General features: G+C 33.3%; 1 protein-coding gene and 1 pseudogene across 1 annotated transcript; one reads left to right on the top strand and one right to left on the bottom strand.

The window, feature by feature from the left end:
- Positions 1 to 2,916: 2,916 nt before the first annotated feature.
- Positions 2,917 to 3,666, top strand: LOC107009930 (annotated as a pseudogene).
- Positions 3,667 to 3,881: 215 nt separating this feature from the next.
- Positions 3,882 to 8,686, bottom strand: LOC107008901 (AT-hook motif nuclear-localized protein 10-like). The gene is made up of 5 exons (XM_015208112.2): positions 8,211 to 8,686; positions 7,250 to 7,308; positions 4,992 to 5,123; positions 4,522 to 4,683; positions 3,882 to 4,375 (listed from the first exon to the last, which is right to left on the bottom strand). Exons 1-5 carry the CDS (start codon positions 8,605 to 8,607, stop codon positions 4,145 to 4,147), a joined length of 981 nt encoding a protein of 326 aa, XP_015063598.1. The 5' UTR covers positions 8,608 to 8,686; the 3' UTR covers positions 3,882 to 4,144.
- Positions 8,687 to 19,644: the final 10,958 nt, after the last annotated feature.

The raw sequence follows: 19,644 nt of genomic DNA, 5'->3' as shown, positions 1-19,644 counted from the left end.
GTGAGTGCACGGTATCTTGAACAACTCATATTCCCTACAAGAACATGTCTTTTCAAATAGGTTAACAGTGGAAGTATAACCTGAACCGAACACGGTGAATTGATTTTCATCCCCATTTATGTTCTCTAAGTACAAGGAGTCGCCCTCGATCATTTTCTTTCTTGCGATCTTTTCGGCAGCCGGCACCATATTATTACCCTTAGATTTAAGGACATATGTATGTCTCTCCCTAAATGATTCTCCAAATATCCTAGCAATCGAATTAAATATGGATGCCACGGGGTACTCTCTCTCTCTTCTATCAACATAGTGTTAAGTGACTCGACAATATTTGCGGTCATCACATCATACATGTTGCCTGAGAAATGTGCTCTACTCCATTTTTCAAAACCAACATCATGCTCAAGGACAAAGGTTGTCTCAGGGGATTTATCCTTCAATTCCAAAAAATAATCATTGAACTCCTCCAAAAAAATTGTCTTTACCGCGTTGTAGTATAGATAGAGGGAATATCCACATTGGTGATTTACCGGAAGATTTTCAGCAAGGTGTCTCATGCAATATTCGTGATGAGCATGATTGTAAACCTTTGCAATATCATTGGCAATGCTCTTGTATCTATCAGAAATAAAACATAAATTTGATTCATCGACCATTATATCCTTCAACTTTTCAAAGAAGAATGTCCAAGATGCATCGTTCTCTTTGTCCACGAAACAAAAGGCAGTTGGATAAACATGATTCCTCGTATCTTGTGCAACAGCACTCAGCAATACTCCCTCGTATTTACCATGTAAATGAGTGTCGTCGGCCGCAATTACCTTTCTCATGTGAGAAAATCCTCTAATGCAAGCATCAAAAGCTAAGAAGTAATACATAAATGTATGAGTACCTTTGCTTACCATGGTGGAATATTTAGAACCAACATTAAGAGTGTTGAACATATATGAAAAGGCCAGTAAGTATGAATATTTGTGTTCCGTTGTCCCTTGAACCATTTCCTTGGCAGTCACACCTCCTTTCCAACATTTCCAATAGCTTAGACTACAATTAAAAATATTAAAAACGGTCCTCTGAATCTCTTTAGCATTTGGACCCTCATCATCGCTATAGAGATTCACACAAAGCGATGCAATACTTTGGTCGAGAGTTTTCTATGGCTGCTGATGGCATGTTCAACATTGCAACTATGATCGCCAATATATTTGTAGATATGAAATCTATTCGGACACTCATTTTTTTTGCCTGTAGCATCCACGCACAAATACGAGACATACATTTCACGTTTAAGTATTTACAACTCTTCACTGTAGCAAAATTAAAAGATTTTCTCGCCGCTGCTTCGGATAATAACAATTGTAGCTCACTCTCAGAACTGAATGTTTAATTCATGTAAAAATTTGTTCCATCTGAGAAAGTATGGTTAGGTTATGATGTCAATTCCGACTCTGCCTCATCTTCTTCAAAATGTTCGAAATCTTCCACATCTATTGGTTGATCTTCAACATCTAATGAATGACCATGCCCTTTCATTGACTCATCACCCAAATTGTCATTTGATTGATCACAAAAGCTCTCATTTAGTTGATCAACTAAGTTCTCATTTTCAACCGAGTTGTTGTCGTTAAAAGAATTCGTTGGTTCAATCGGAGAACTCGCAATGACATTTATCCTCAACATAGGCCTAGAACCATCTGAAGCAACATCCATCATGTACAAGCTCACATGCCTACTATTCTTTATGAATGTGGGATGTATTTTCCCCCTCCCATTCATTTGATAGCTTATCACCAAGTTGTTGACTCACAAGATAGCTCACCGACCTCAATTACACTTGCAATCATATCATAATATGAACCATTGCAACGCAAGGCAATAGGAACTGTAGTCTTACTAATGATTTCCAAAACCAGCTTTTAAGGGTCTCTTTTGATACTCCCATATAATCACTACCAGCAATAACAGCTACTGACATATATAGACTACAGTGATAGATACTAGATTACGATATCAGTATCTAGTGTTTGATGACTGGTATGAAATTCATAAAAAACGTGAATAAACGAGAATAGGTTCAAATCAAGCTCCAAATGGATAAAATGTATTTATAGTCCTTCTAAACAACTAAAGATGATCTAAAAACGAGTTATGAAGTGATTTAGGAAAATTTTGCAAGCTTCAAGAATTGCAGGTTTTTTTTTCTTTGAAGCTATTTGAAAGAAAATGGTGTAAAAATGAAAGAAATGACTAGAATGATGATGATTTCACCTATGAAAGATAAAATAAACGGGAGCATTTTGGTTTCTTCTTGTAGAGCTTTTCTCCAGTAAAACTTTTTAATAAATGGAAAAATAAAAAATAATTCCACATTTGTGTTGGATGAGTAGGGACCAAAGTGTAGTATCAAAAACTTGAGTGTAGGGTGTTATATGTTTTGGAAGAATATTGAGTGATGTCATATATGGTATCTAAAGTATCAATTTTTTGAAATTTATATCTAAATGTTCAATTAAGTTTGAAGAGTGACTATTTTGCCAACTCCAACCCATGTTAGTAACTAACTTCTTAAAAGAACCCTAACTAATTGATCGTCAGTCTATTACCTAAATTGATTTTCAAAGTACTATAAACATTATTTATTTAAGGAAGAATTATGTAATTAATTTATATAAGCAAAATTAAATTAATATTTCAAAGTGATGTTAAGATACGGTTAACTCCTTCCAATCATAATTAGCGTATTTTAATATTTCCATTTTGAAAACGGAAAGCCTTTTTCATATCAAATTAGGTTAATCCAATCCATATTATAGTTGGTGAAAGATTTCTTAATCTCTATAAATCAATTAACTGTTGAAGCACCCAACATATTTTCAACGAAAACCTAAGTACAATTTTCATAATATTCTTTTCAGTATGATTCATCGTAGTTACTTGTTTTGTCATTCTTGCGATGTCAACCAACTTTCTGGAAAACAATCTTCTCATGATGATCCGTCTTCTTCTTCTTTACCCCTTTTAAACATTAACTCTTCTTTGCGCATTCGACATGATATTTGGTATTCAAATAATTTAGAACAAGAACCACAACTTTATCGTACAGGAGTAAGAGTGGAAACAATATTGAAGCATGCCTTTCTCACCTCTTCAGTTATCTTGTCCTACGACAATTTTTACTATGCAATTTCACAACTGTTTGGGAATTGGAAATTAGAGTTTCAAGATATGCGTGAATCTTTAATAGGAAATATAATGAGTCAGGTGCGTAATATTGCTGAGTCTAACAAGGGTCATCGCGGAGTGTTGGAGTTATATGTGGATATAAAATTGGTATGCAGTGATGTTATTGAGGAAAGGAGAGAAGATTTATCATCACACTGTGGTATGGTGCCAGCTAGTGAGTCATCTATGCAATCGTTATTAAAGAAGATAGAGATTGATGAAGAAAATACCAAAGACGACAAGTGTATGGTGTGTTTAGAAGAGCTTGTAAAGAAGGAAAGAGAGGGTGATAATAAGATAGTTAGCATGCCTTGTTCTCATATGTTTCATGGAGAGTGTATCACCAAGTGGTTAGAGACGAGTCATTATTGCCCTATTTGTCGCTTTGAGATGCCCATGGAGGAATAACTAAGTAGCTATAGCAAATCTAGGAATTTTATGTAACTTCAAATTTTCTGCTTCATCGAGAAATAGAACTCGACAATTTTCAAATACAAAATTCAACTGATCCGTTTAATGTTTACACAATAACTAAGTAGCGATAGCAAATCTAGGAGTTTTATATAACTTCAAATTTTCTGCTTCATCGAGAAATAGAACTCGACAATTTCCAAATACAAAATTCAACTGATCCGTTTAATGTTTACACAATAACTAAGTAGCTATAGCAAATCTAGGAGTTTTATATAACTTCAAATTTTCTGCTTCATCGAGAAATAGAACTCGACAATTTCCAAATACAAAATTCAACTAATCCGTTTAATGTTTACACAACGCGGTGCTTATATAATAAAATAAAACTAGAATGAAAATCTAAACCAACACATAAAGGTTGGCTTCTCTAACAAGGGATGGAGGGAATATCAACACAAGTTGTCGATATGATAATCATTGAAATGAGGTAAGTCATCACTCCTATCATTTACCAGGGCAAGTTATTAGCAACCACGGGAGTGCTAATATTTGAAGTTTCACCAAGCTGATTATGAGGACTCACAGGCTCACCACTGGACTCGCTTACAGTTCCAAATGACGAGGGACTTTTAGCCGCTGTTGATCCAGGGGGATGCACCAAGGATGGCACGCCAAAACCATCAGAATTATCCAATTTCAACTGCTTTTGCCCTTGCATACCAAAAGTGCCTACAATAACCTGCAACAAATAAAGGTCAGACAAGATGACATACATTCTGAATACCAAGGGAAATAAGAGACTATCACAAACACAACATAAGAGAAAATGCCAGTACCACTGTACCAGACATGAAAATATGAGAGAAGAAAGTCATGTAACAACACCTGTACAGCCGATGCAGCAGTAAGAACTCCTGCCACACCACCACCTAGAGCACGGCCATCTGCTCCAGCTAGTAACACACTCAAACCACCTGTCCTGATGCGCTCGCCACCAGATTCTGATGGTAGAAAGTGACCAGACAGAGTCAGGATCTCAAACTGACCCTGAGGAAGTAGCAAAAAAAACACCTTTAGAAAGGAAAATATACATCTTTCAAGCCATGGGAAGGATATAGCAAAATGAATTATTTCCCTTGGAGTTCTGCAAAGTATCTTAACACTTCGCTAAATGATTCACGTCATACTAAAAAGACAACACAGTTCAATGACCAATGAAATTTGTATGGCAAGTTCATATTATGCTTTAATATATCAAAGTGATGTCCATTGGTTGACGTGTATGATAAGATACTGTTAAATCCTTCCAACCATATAAGCAGATAATTAGCATAAGCCGACACGGTAATACGAACCTCATATGTTACATTTCCAACAGACAGTGCTGCTTGCTGAAGTGTCACATTAGATATGGAGCCATTAGCTGACATGATGCAGACAGCTTGAGAGGTACTTTGAGAGAATGACATTAGTTTTGCCCATACATCCTGAGGAAAAAAAACACTGAATAAAATTTTCAAACATATAAAAGCAACTACATGAAGACTTCTAATTTAAGGAGAATCACAAATACTCCCTTTATCCCAAATATAAAGTGCCTTTTACTTTTGGGACATTACAAAATGTCTGAGATGATTCAATTCCTATACAAGTATCTTTCCACCTATAGTCATACAGATACTAGGTATTTTGTCTACCAACACATGACACAAATGGGAAAAAATACCATAGCATTTACCTTATTGAGATTCAAACGCAAGTCTCTCATGGCATTCATTCCAACTTCATTGACCTTCAGGCCACACCCATAGGCGTTTACTTTACAATTTTCTTTAACCATCACTAAAATTGATGTATTATAAACATTATAACATATATAAGTCCATATCCTCTTAATTACCATCATATAAAAAAGGATGAAGAGAGTCCTATGTTTATTTATCTCCCCTCCCTACCCTCTAAATGGTAAACTATCTAAGTGCATTCGTTGCATTAACACGGATGCATTCATTTTGGCTATAGTAACTCCAATTTAATCTCACAAGTACAACAACCGGTATCACTTTATAAAATGTAATTTAAAAACTTGCAAAGTATAATGGCACATTCTTGTAAGAGAAAATATTAACACCACATCTCCAAGGAATGAACCTTTTTAAACTTCTAAAAAGAGCAACACAAAGTGATAATGTTACCCTATTTAGTCCTCAGAAGCATAGCAACAGAAGGTCAAATCAAAATAGGTACTCTGTTTCTATCTACTTATTCTAAGCAGCCCTGGACAATCTAGCATCGTCATACTACACAAAATCAAATCTCCAAAAAGGCCAAGATTTGGTTTGGATGCTGCTGAGGAAAAAAACAAGTCAAGTTTTATCCTTCATTCATTGCTTATGTGTAAAAATATCAACAAATATAATAGTTAGCAACAATTAAAGAATATAAATGAGGACTGCCCAAAAAAATGGAAGATGATAAAGCCTTGTGCAAACTATCCATTATAATGATTAAAGAAAGTATACAGGTGTAAAGACTACAAACTTTCCATTAATTACAGCAAAACTACAATCAGGAACTAAAGGATTAGTCCCAATAGATCAAACTTCTACAAGTCAAATGAATTTCAATTTTCTTTCTTTTTTTCCTTTTTTTTTATGAGAAGTGGCAAGAGTATCATTGATATAGCACAAAGAAAGTGCTATCGAACTGAATAAATTTCAAGTCTTAAACTTGAAAGAGAGTTATTAAGAATATTATTGATTGTGAAAGAACATCAAACGTTGATAGATGTTTAAAACAGAAAATTGTTGAAGAAGTTGGAATTTACGAGTATGATACTGCTATATTTTTGAGGTAACCATAAAGTATCAGCAAAGCATTTCGCATTGAAGCTTTATTAGCATGTAAATTATCGAATATGCAAAAAAACAAAAAGAGACACCTTCAACTTGCTCACTGTTTTATCTGACTAGTTCACCAACAAAACAATACATTAACTTGTAAACTAATCTACATGCTCAAAGATATATTACGAAGTTTGTACGGAAGCAGAAAGTCCTAAGAAATCAAAGTAGGCATTTATTTAGGTTAAAAGGGAAGCCAACGAACAACATCCAATGTACTTCAACAAAAAAAAAGATAGTGGATTAGGAAGGTAATAAATGCATCTGTAAGAGAATAAACTAGGTGGTAGCTGATTAGTAAAAAAAAAAGAAGGGAGAGAAAAGACATATAATTTATCGACTCCACAACAAAGATTTGAAGGATTAGGTTTTCAAGATCATTCAGCTATTTCCTTAGGTCGAAAAAGATGCAGTGAATAAGAAAGTCCGAGTGCCTAAACAGTAAGCAGTCAGATAAAAAGAAGCTCCTGAACTCATAACATCTTCAGTTAAAACTCAAATGGGAATTACATCCGCGAATTAAACACAGTTCTTCTGCTCTCTTTTGTAAATTAGTCTAGGATTTAAAGGGAGTGAGCATAAAGCAAAGATAAACAATACAAAGGGAAAGGAGCATCCCATCCCTCTAAAATCTACTAAACAAATGCAAAAAGAATAGCAGTGCAGACATCGAGATAGAAAAAGATAAACAGCAAATTAAGGCCACACACCTCCCCTGCTTGTACTGTGATAATATGTGGTTTGAATCCAGTCCCAGCAATTGCAGATCCTGCAAATAATATCTTATCAGTGACTCAAGATTTTAGTAAAACCAAAATAGCAAAGCAGCTGAACTATGAAGCACAAATTGAATAGAGTAAATTTCACAAAGGATCACATAACTATTGACTTTTTTTCACCAACATCCCCTAACTATGTTCTAGCGCAAAAAAAAAACACAAAACTATCACCTTATCAACACAAAAGTCACAATTGCCGTAAAATCCAACCTTCCGATGTGTGATAACTTTTACTATAGATTTCAACCTTTTTTATTTTAATCTTATACATTTATACCCAATTAAAAGAGGACTGACATGACCCGACCAAACTTTTACATTTTGTTGAATAGCAAGAAACTAACTTTTATGGAAAAGAAGTTTCTACGAGTGGTCATTAGTGCATCGAAAGGTTATCAATGCATCAAAAGTAATAATCCTGTGATAAATTATTTCCAATTCTTGACTCTTTTAGTTATCTGAGTGTTTTCTTGAAGTAATCATTTCTGTGCTGCAAAATCATGTAGATGATTTATGAAAGATAGCTTTTAACTGAGAAAAGGTTCCTCCTTTATCTTGGTAAGTTAGCAAATCATAAGAATATTCAGTACAACAAGAATTGTGAACCAATATTAAAGGTAGGAATTCACTCTACCTCAAGCAATGCTTACATTAAACAAATCATCAACCTGTGTTTCAATTTTTTCTTAGGCTGCAATGGTGCTAAAAACAAAAAGCTGGTATAATTTATTCTTTTCTTTTCTTTTTCCATTAAAAAAAAACCCTAGTGATTATTTAATTAGATAAAAAGTAGTAGCAACAATTAAATAATATTCATGTCAGAGTAATCAGCAAAATTCATATAACCAATTGAAACACAGGAAGACAACATACAAATAGAGCGATGAATTACCTAAATCACCCAATTGTTGTTTCCTCCCAGAACCAGGAGGTCTCCCCCTACCCTTTTTCCGCAACGGTACATCTCCTCCCTCCGTAGGCGAAACTCCACCGGCAGACTGCGCCGCCGATGGAGGAGAGACCATCCCGGAGTTGGCAGAACCATCTGGAGCATACTTCCTAGGCCTTCCCCGCTTCCTCTTAACCGGTTCAATTGAATCAGGGATTGTTATCCCTGACAGATCGGGAAGAGGAACGGTAAAGCCAGGGGTGGGAACTTGATAAATCTCGGTCGCCGGAGGTGGAGATGACATCGACGGCATGATAGGGTAGTAGGGGGTCGTAGCAGCATCTGATGATACCAAGTTCTGCATTGATGAGTGAACTCCATTGGAATCAACAAAAGACATTACTGTGTTCACTTTTATTAAAAAAACCACTTTGTTTTCACCAGTTGGGTAATCCTGAGAAAAAATAATTTTTTAATTCCATCGAAGGTAGTAAATAAATACTTAAAACCCTAATCAAAATGCAACGTGGAAAAACCTCCTCACATGAAAAGCCCAATTGTGTTTCCACAAAACAACAAATATTACACGTCACAAATTTTGTTTATTTAGTATATATTACTCCGTCCATTCCCTATTAAGTGAAATTACAAATTTATCTCCTAAAAATATAAAAACTTCATTAAAGGGGAAGGCAAATATGAAGAAAAAAATAATTGAATATATATTTTGAACTTTAAACAATGAAAAATTTAAAAAAATCCAATCAATACTCCCTCTGTCCACTTTTAATTATCATGTTGTATTTTTTGAAAGTTAAATTAGATTATATTAATTTGATATTTTTAAATAATAAATTTGAATATTCAAAAATGAAAAGTACTATTAATTTTAATTTCTTGCATATCAATATGATGAAGATATATATCGTAAAAAGATATTATTGTTTGACTCTAAAAAAAGAAATTATGGCAATAAAAGTGGGCTGAAATAGTATAAAATACGAGTATATAAGAAAAAGAAGAATTTTCTCTTATAGCCACTCAAAATAGTCTAGTTACGCTCCATAATTATAGTTTGTTAATTACGAATTGTAGCTACATGCTATAGAGAGACGAGTGCCGAGTGGTGAGCGAGACAGGGAGAGGGAGGAGAGAGGCAAGCGAGAGAGGGAAGAAAGTTGGAGAGAGGTGAATTGTATATGTATATCTGTTAGATAATTGTATATTATACATATGTCTTTGTATATTCTGGCGAGAGGGATTAGAAGTGACAGGAAAGAGTCGAGCGAGATTGGGGGAGAAGAAGGAGAGATGCGAGTGAGATTGGGAGAGGGAGGAGACAAGGGAGCAAGAGAGGACAGTAAGTTGTACAATTCACATCTCGTTTGTATAATCGCATGTACGTTTGAATAATTCAAGTATTTTTTTATAATTGAGTAATATAAAGTCTGAAATTATACAAATATAATAAACTCAAAATAACGAATTGATACAAACAAAAGCATATGAACTTTAAACAATTATATATTCAAAATATATTATACAATTTACATTATATAAATTATATTATACAAAATTCAAAAATTACGCGTTTATATAAACTTTAAAAAGTTATACAAAAAAGATTGAATGTATATGATGACAAAATGAAAAGCCAAAGGAAATCATCGTCATATGCAAATATAAACATTCATATACATATACAAATCAAACAAAGAATTGTTAGCTGCGAATTATACAAATATGGTGAATTATACATTTACAAACATGGCTAATATACAAACTCGAAGTTCACCTACGTAATTAATGTATAATGTTAGTCGTGAATGATAATTATAACAAACTTAGCTATGATGAGTAATAGTATAAATTTTGCTTAACCGCATAATTTTCTCTAAGAAAAACTGTATATAGTCAAGTTACTATTTGAAGTATGTGGTCTCGTTGATTTGAAATGACTAATAGTTCCCGACGAAAATTACCTCCCAAAATTATTATTTTTCGTCAAATAATTTATCGATATACATAATTAGGTGTGTTCGTGATTCGATTTAGATCGATTGTTGATTAAATCAAAATCAAATCAATCTAGAAAATTTTTTAAATTTCTAAAATCAAATCAAATCAGATGAAAAAAATAATCAATGTGGTTCAGTTTTTTTAATTAATTTGGTTTGAAAGTAATAATTTTTTGGGATAATTCACAAGTACCCCCTCTACCTATGCCCGAAATCTTAGAGTCACACTTATACTATACTAAGATCCTATTACCCCCCTGAACTTATTTTATTAATAACTTTCTACCCCTTTTCAGCCTACGTGGCAATATTTTGTGGGTCCAACACTAGTTGACTTTTTTTTCAAGTTAGTGTCATGTAGGCCGAAAAAGGATAGAAAATTACTTATAAAATAAGTTCAAGGAGGTAATAGGACCTTAATATAGTATAAGTGCGTCTCTGAGATTTCGGGCATAGGTTGAGGGGGTACTTGTGCATTTTCCCTAATTTTTTTGAGAATATATGTATCTCGATAGACACAAACACCTAATATATTAACAATCTGCAAGCTATTGTCGATTTAATTAAGCAATACTAGAGTTATCACTACACGAACAAAGTGAAATAATTAAGAGAAAATGTGAGTATTTCATCTGAAATAGGATCGGTATAGACTAAAATGAGTTTTGATGTACTTGGAAGTAGAATTGTTAATTATAATTGAGCTAAAGTGTTGGGCTTGAGAAACAGTTAAGTTAGAGACCTAAGTTAATTAAAATTTAACAAAATATTTATATATTTTATTTATGAATAATATATAAACAATTATAGAATTTATATATTTGATATATCAATTCGGTTTGATTATTTTTACGATTGTTTTATTATAAAATTGAAACTCAACCAAATAATATCGATTTTTAAAATTTAAAACAAAATCAAACCAAATATCCATTTTTTTAATAGATATGCTTCAAATTACGTTTCAATTTAAATTTTTAACCATAACCATAAACAACCCTACTCATCATAACTTTAAAAGCTTTTTTCAACTGTTTCAATTGCTTAACAATTCGTTGAATGTGTTTCATTCACATTATAATAATTTGTTTTCCTTTTTATTTCAACATCAACATTGTTCTTTAATGTATTTATAAAATGTAATCGTTTAAGATGCTTGAAGAGGGAGACACATTCAATATAAAGTAATTTTATGATTTTTTTTTTAGTAAAATTGATGTTGCTACACCATTCATTATTTTATTTTATTTTTTGCTTTAAAATTCTAAGGATTTTATTTATTAAATAGTAGGTTCATCCATACAAAAAGAAACTCGTCTAAACGATATAGTTTCATTCGCATCTCCTTCAGGAGCTTTTAATGTAAAAGAATGAGATGCATCAAAAACAAACAACTTGTTCATATGCATATTTGGATCCATAGTCTTCCTTGCATAATTCGCTAATATATCTGTTATTGAGTTAGTTTGCCTCATTATATGCTTCATTGTTGATCCTCCCATCAGTAGGAGCATTGACATGCAATCTGAATATATATGTGAGTGTATTGGTTTTGAACTTTCTAAGGTGTTAAGTAATACTTGAGAGTCGATCTCCACGAGCAAATGGTTAATGTTTATTTTCTGTGCACATTCAAACCATGGAGCAAAGCTAGTAGTTCCGCATGATGTGCATTAACGACTTTTACTTTGCAAGAAAATTCTGTTGGGATCGAAAATAAGCAGGTGTAATGTAGAAGCTAGCAAAGCAAACCTCGAAAGACCACGAGTAAGAAGACAACGAGAAATATATCAAAAGACACAAAGATTTAACGTGGTTCAGTCAATCGACCTACGTTCACAAAAGAGATGAGCAATCCACTATAAATATGAGAGTACAAAATACAGATGGAAACAACCTCAACCAAATTCACTCAGAATACATGGGAGGTTCACACAAGTGATAATGTATCAAGCTTGTGACCCACAATTTCCTCCCTAACCAAAACTCTCAAAGCCATTAAGACTACATTGTGAATGCTGATTAAGTTAGAAGGAACATGCCTCTATATATAGAGTCCTAAACCTTTTCCTACCAGAAAAAGGATTAGTCAATCCAAAACCTTTTCCTAAAAGGAAAACCTATTTATGGTAAGAAGTTTAGGGCAAATAAAACCTAACAAATCTCCCTCTTGGCCTGAATTTCTGACAAAATAAATTTGTCCATCTTCTTTACTTAATCTTCAACAACTTGCTTCTCCTCTCCATAGTATTCGTTGCAAAATTTATGTCTCAACACAAAGAACCTCTCTGAAACAATTCCTCCAACAAAATCTTCATTACTGTCAAAAAGGTTGTGGCTAGAACTACACCTGTCAAGATGAGCACCTCCTTCTAACCTAGTTCAATCATCGTTTATCGAACCACTAAACCTGACTCCATTATTGAATCTGGCTCTGATATCACTTGTTAGGACCGAAAATAAGTAGGTATGATGCGGAAGCTAGCAAAGCAAACCTCGAAAGACCACGAGTAAGAAGACAAACGATATATACCGAAAGAAACAAAGATTTAACGTGGTTCGGTCAATCGACCTACGTCCACAAAGGAGATGAGAAATTCACTATAAATATGAAAGTACAAAATACAGAGAGAAACAACCTCTACCAATTCACTTGGAATACATGGGAGGTTTACACAAGTGATAACGTATCAAGCTTGTGACCCATAAATTCTCCCCTAACCAAAACTCTCAAAGCCTGTAAGACTACATTGTGAATGTTGATTAAGTTAGAAGGAACATTCCTCTATTTATAGAGTCCTAAACCATTTCCTACCAGAAAAAGGATTAGTCATTCCAAAACCTTTTCCTAAAAGGAAAACCTATTCATGGTAAGAAATTTAGAGCAAATAAAACCCAACAAATTCTATAATCCAACTGCCTAGATGGTCCTTACAACTCCACCAGTTCCATCCATTTTCGAGTTTTGATCAAAGGAACCATCCATATTGAGTTCAAGCATTCCTTCAGGCGGCCGGTTTCATGCTACATGGGTCATAAGACGCTGCAGTTTCTTTGGTTGGGGAGTGAACTAAATGGTAGTACTCTGTTGCTTAGAACGAAATATTTTGTAGAGTACTGGGCAATCTACTAATGTTTTGATTTTTAAAGAGCTTATTGTTTCTATTCTTCCAGATATTTCAAAGAATTATCGGGACTAGGCAAGTCGTGGACACTATCTGCGAGTTTCCTAGCGGAGTGTACTGCCTTGATGAACATAATTTTTGAATTTCTTTGTGTATATTTGGTCCAGTGATAATAATGCCGTAATTGTTCCATATATGTTTTGCATTTGGACTCTCCATAAAAATATGAGTTACATTTTCTTCTTCATTTGTACAAAAATAGCAAGTCTTATATTTTATTATGTTCCTATTATACAAAGCTAAAGCTGTGGAGCTTTTCTTAAGTAACAACCAACGAAAAAATGTTACTTTGTTTATAGCTAAGGTTTTCCATACCCAGGTATAGTTGATGTTCTTATTCGTACTAGGATTACAAGTTTCAAATAAAAAGATATCATAGGCCCCTTTGGTACTAAAGTCTCCATCATTGCTTCTATTCCAATAGTATTATCGCTTTTTCGGTGACAGGTTTGGATGTAGGTATTTTGAATCTCCTAAGTTATTGTTAAATGGAGATATGTTCTCCAATTGTGAATGCAATGAGACTTGTTTCAGTGTGGCATAGATGAAATACTTGAATATGTATAATGAATGATTATTACGTCTAACTAGAGGATGAAGGTTATATGAAAATTCTTGAAGGATTTAAAAGGTCTTAAAGCTATTCCATTGAGTACTCGATGCTTTTGAGATTGCTTAACACAAAGAAATAATCTTTTCAACCTCATGAAAATGATTTAAAATGTTATGTATTAGTGCAATTGGTACACTTACATATTGTTGGTTATACAAATGCTAGAAGATGTATGACTTTCTTTGACAAGAAAAGACGAGCTTCAATGAAATTGATCAATCTCTCATGAGTCAGAAATGATTTGATTATATAGATGCAAAATATTTATTTGATCTACATAAAGTTCAATCGCAAATGAGCTATTTGCTTACATATGGAGGCTTATATCTCATTAAACAAACATTGGTAACCACTTCTTCAAATCATGCAAAAATAATAATGATTTATGAAGTAAGTTAGGGTGTGTTCGGTTGGAATCATGATATATCATATTCAGAAATATATGATTTTCTAGCCACCATATACGCCAAGAATATATAACTCAATTGAACGGAGGATACAATCAAAAGAGATCGGACAAGTATAGTTCACCAAAAGTCTTTCACACATGATCTTCAACAAAATGGTGAGATAGACGTTCAAAGGTTTATTCAAGTGATAATCTTGTAAACTTATTCACTAAAGATTGCCAACATCAATTGTTGAATGCCTTGAATCGGACCCGTTACAAACATACAATGTTGTTGTATTGGGCCCTTAATTATCTGTCAATTCTGTATGTTGGGCCCAAGCCTGTTAGGGCGTAGCTTAGCACTATATATAGACGCTATGGCAAACCCTATTCTGTAATTCTGTTCTTGCCTCTCCATAATAAAACTGCTCTCCCTCTTCCCGTGGACGTAGCCAATTTATTGGTGAACCACGTAAATCTGTTGTCTTGTTTTTCGCGTTTATATTTTCTCGTATTATCTCAAATTCCGCATAACATCAATATTTGGGAAGTTGTGATGCAAGATTGGAATGCATTGTTTTTGAGATATCAAGTGAAGTTTTTATCAGGGGTAGAAAAATACATGTTGTACTCTTTTCCTTAACCATGGTTTTGTCCCAATCGGATTTTCCTGGTAAGGTTTTTAACGAGACAACATTCAAAGCGTATTAAAAGATATGTGCACTATTTCCTTCAGTGGGATTTTTTTCCACTGGGTCTTTTTCTAGTAAGGTTTTAACGAGGCATATTATCTATCGACACCCAATAGGAAGTGTTATAAAACAATGTAATGTGGATGTCCACTACACCAAAAAGTTACTATATAACCTCCTCCATTATGAAGATAAGCATAACATTCATAACCTCCAACTTTATAACCATTACTCTTGTAATCTTTCATTTTCATAACCTCCCCATTATATTCATGTTAATGTCATGTTTATGACTAGCCTTTTGTGTGCCTCTATGTTACACTATAAATAGAGGCATAATGCTTCATATTGTATACACTTGAAGATTTGATGAATATTTTGAAGAAAAAGAAATGCTCTCATCTTTTATCTCCCTATTTCTATTATGTTATTTTTTATATTTCTTATCTTACTTTGCTTTAGTTTTACAACAAATGCAATATTATTACCTCATATTGTATCAAATTTAAGTAAATCATATTGTTCAGCGCTCTTGCCTATATTCTCTACCACCTATATTTTGTACCAATTAATGTATAATGAATCTAAAATAAGATTTTTTGAAAACTTAGCGATTCGGAAAATAAAATGTATATAATTAATGATCTATTTGCTTGTCCAAAAAATAAAACTAGAAATTTATTTTAATATAACGTTTTATTCTGACATATACTTTTTTTCATCTAATTAATGTCCTTTCGTGTGAGTTTTTTCTAAGAAAATATTTAGTCAAATAACATTATATTTATATTGTATATAAGATCTTTCGGTGAAAATGTAAGAATATTAAATGAATAGGGTAGGAATAAAAATGATCGGTTTCAATTTTCTATTTATATGTAAAGTTAGACTTTCAGATAGGTAAAATATTTATTTGCTTAGAGTGTTCTTGCATCAAATCAATAATGGTTAAGTGATTTTTGAAGTACAAATATATATTTGTTAACTATATTGAAGTGATAAACGTGAATGTTCAAACATGCGTCATAGTTCAATTAATTGGGTGTACGTGACATTTGATGCGAATATATTAATAATACAAACCTTTGTTGTATCAGTGCTTACTGCTATAGTTCTCTTTGTCTTGCTTCCGCTTGCAACATCAACGTGCTCGCATCTTTTGATGTAAAATGAACTTTCTTTTTTGAGCGAGCTTTGACTATCGAATACTGACTATCAAAATTGGCACCAAAGCATTTGAAAAGTAAGCTTACAATCAGTCAAGAAGACTAATAAGGACAATGTCTTTGCAACTTGATAATATCATTCTTCATTCCCCCTCTTAGGAGTGTTTGCTCTTTGGCAATTCTTTCTGAACTTTTATAATGAACTACGTATGACTTGATTCCTGCTAGTAATGGGTTACATAAGAACCTATTTTGGGTTAGGTCTCAATTTAATAAAATTTCATTCTCCTCCCTAAAGCAAGATTGGGACAACTTTGCGGATATCAAATAATTATTGGGAAAATACATGAGAACCCCCTCAATCTATGTTCGAAATCTCAGAGACATATTTATACTATATTAAGGTCCTATTACCCCCCCCCCTTTTCAGCCTACATAACACTAGTTTGAAAAAAAAATGGCAACACACACTGGCCCACAAGATAATGTCACGTAGACCGAAAATGGGTAAACAATTATTCATAAAATAAGTTGAGGGAGGTATTAGGACCTTAACATAGAATAAGTGTGTCTTTGAGACTTCGGGCATAGATTGAGGAGGTACTTGTGCATTTTCCCAATAATTATTTGAAAAGGGAAGAAGTTTGGCTCACAAGCCATAACTCGCCATCATAATGGTTCAATGTCATAGCAACAAAAATGCATATTCAAAGCCAAAACATCGTGGTTCAATGCAAAAAAATCATTTTATTTCTAATAACATGTTTTGTTTGAAAAATGTAGAGGCCGATTCTTAGTTATCCTTGAACGATAACACCACCAAACTTAACATCAAGTCAGAATTCGCAAGATTCAGATGGTTTAATGTTAACAAGAATAAAATTTAAAATTCATAATTTTTCTTTAAGTGCAAAATTTTTAAGCAACAATAAAATTTATATTTATAAGTTTGCATTACATATTGGGTTAGTCCACCTTAAAATAGGACATTAGGTTCGTCCATCCAAAAATAGGACATATTAGGTTCGTCCACCCTAAATTAGGACATATTAAGTTCATCCATCCGAAAATAGGACATATTGGGTTCGTCCACCCTAAAATAGGAGATATCGGGTTAGTCCACCCTAAAATAGGACACATTGGGTTTATCAGCCCTAAAATATAATATATATTTATATATTGGGCCCTTCAACCCTTAAATGGGATATATAGGGTTAGTCCACCCTTAAATAGGACATAACGGGTTCGTACACCCTTAAATAGGACATATTGAGTTCACCACCCTAAAATAGGACATATCATATTTGTACACACTAAGATAAGACATATTGGGTTCGTTCACCCTCAAATAAGACATATTGAGTCTATCCACCCTAAAATAGGACATATTGAGTTCGTCCACTCTAAAATAGGATATATTGAGTTCGTCCACCCTTAAACAGAATATATTGGGTTTGTCCACCCTCAAATAAGACATATTGGGTTGTTCCACCCTAAAATAGGATATATCGAGTTAGTCAACCTCAAATTTAACATCTCGCATGCTATAACTACCAAAATACGAATTTCAAAGTTTCAGGTGCCCTGATGGGCACCACCCATGGACCATAGTGTGACTCATGATCCATCATGGTGGCCCGTGGTTCACCACCTGCGACTCTTACTAGAAAATCCTAGAAACTTATCTATGGGTCGACCCACAGCAGGACTCACGAACCATAGGTCAAGCCAAGGGTCATGCTCCCGATCTGTGGATCGAGGCCCCAAAATCCACTCTCTAAAGCCAAAAGTCGGTTGACCAAAACAGACCGTCGATCCATCCATGGTCCATCGGTGGCTTCATAAGCTTTTAAGTTAGGGATCATTTTCCTTATACTTTGGACCCCTAAACTACGTCATTTAACCCCTAAATGGACAGTTTTAGCCTAGTAAACTAAATAGAACCTTAACTAATCAATTATTTCCCAAAATCAAGAAAAAATTAGAGTAAATATTAGTTGAAAAGTTAAGAAGTCCTAGTTGAAGAAAACAACGAGTTTCCGTCAGTTCCAGCCCTGAATTCGAAAGATTTCTTTGTGAAATTCATCACCAAGTATGTGAGATTTCACTATTTGATTTCTTTCACCCATTAGTTCCCTAGAATTCAGTCAGATTATTAATTCTCTTCATGTTATCATGAATTAGTTACTTTAATGTTCCTAATTAGATTATGATGTTTTTACTATTGTTCTACATAGATTTCTTCATAAACTCAGAACTCTAGTTATGTATTTGTTTTAGTTCATCAATTACACATGTTAGGTCAGTTGTTTCACATATACATACATCAGATTTGAATGTTTCATTATTAGTATACTTATGTTGCATTTTCAGTTAGCATATCAGTATTTGAAAATATCTAATATTATCGAAATTCAGTCATAAATTATTAACTACATATCAGTTGCGAGTGGACTTAATATCCAGTGGACTAAGGTCAAACACCGTTAACTCCTAGAACTACGTGCCCCCTAAGTTATAAGTTCCCTTTGTGGGCATCAATTTAGTGAACACGTCAATCATGCCTCTATACCTCTGGCAGGGTATGTTGGGTCCTCCCAATGGGGCGTATACATCTGACTCCACATTTAGCTCATGTGGTTTTATTTCAGTTATTAGTAGCTCCCACAATCATATTCTAGTGCATTCACCGGGTTATCAGTTAGTGTTCAGTATTCAGTTCAGCATATTCTAAACTTGGTCATTGCATTCAGTTAGTTCATTTAATAATGAAGGAAGTATGATTAAATACAAAGCAAAAAATATAAAAATACAAATATGAGATAAAATACTGATGATAGAAGAAATGTATAATTTTGAGTTTACAACAAAAGATATGTTACTAGGAATGTCATTTTTAGATAAATTTTACCCACATATAATAACAAAAACACACTGGTGGTTTACTACACCATGCGGAAACAAGATAGGAGCAAAAAGAGTAAACAATAAACAACGAAAATCTATGAAATGGATAAAAGGAAGTGAAAAAATAAATCAAGAAATGAAAAATATAAATAAAAAACAAATAACACAATTAGAAATTATCATATTTACAATAGACAAAGTAAAAATGATTAATGAACAACTAGAACAATTATATAGTGAAGATCCATTACAAGGATGGAAAAAACATAAGACAAAAGTAAAAATTGAACTAATAAATGAAAATAGTATAATAACACAGAAACCATTAAAATATAACTTTGATGATTTAAAAGAATTTAAAATACATATAGATGAATTATTAGAAAATAATTACATACAAGAAAGTAATAGTAAACATACAAGTCCAGCATTTATAGTTATAAAACATAGTGAACAAAAAAGAGG

This window comes from Solanum pennellii, chromosome 2, assembly GCF_001406875.1.
Source record: "Solanum pennellii chromosome 2, SPENNV200".
In the NCBI taxonomy this organism is placed as follows: domain Eukaryota; kingdom Viridiplantae; phylum Streptophyta; class Magnoliopsida; order Solanales; family Solanaceae; genus Solanum; species Solanum pennellii.
Note: the sequence above shows the minus strand (reverse complement) of the source record. Positions and strands in the feature narration are given on the sequence as shown.

What these genes read in the sequence shown, in the direction of transcription:
- LOC107008901 (XM_015208112.2), bottom strand. Translation starts at nt 8,607, where the DNA reads ATGTCTTTTGTTGATTCCAATGGAGTTCACTCATCAATGCAGAACTTG. An exon ending in ACAACAATTGGGTGATTTAG is followed by an intron (nt 7,309 to 8,210) that starts GTAATTCATCGC and finishes TATTATTTGCAG; the next exon opens with GATCTGCAATTGCTGGGACT. An exon ending in TCACAGTACAAGCAGGGGAG is followed by an intron (nt 5,124 to 7,249) that starts GTGTGTGGCCTT and finishes TTTTTTCCTCAG; the next exon opens with GATGTATGGGCAAAACTAAT.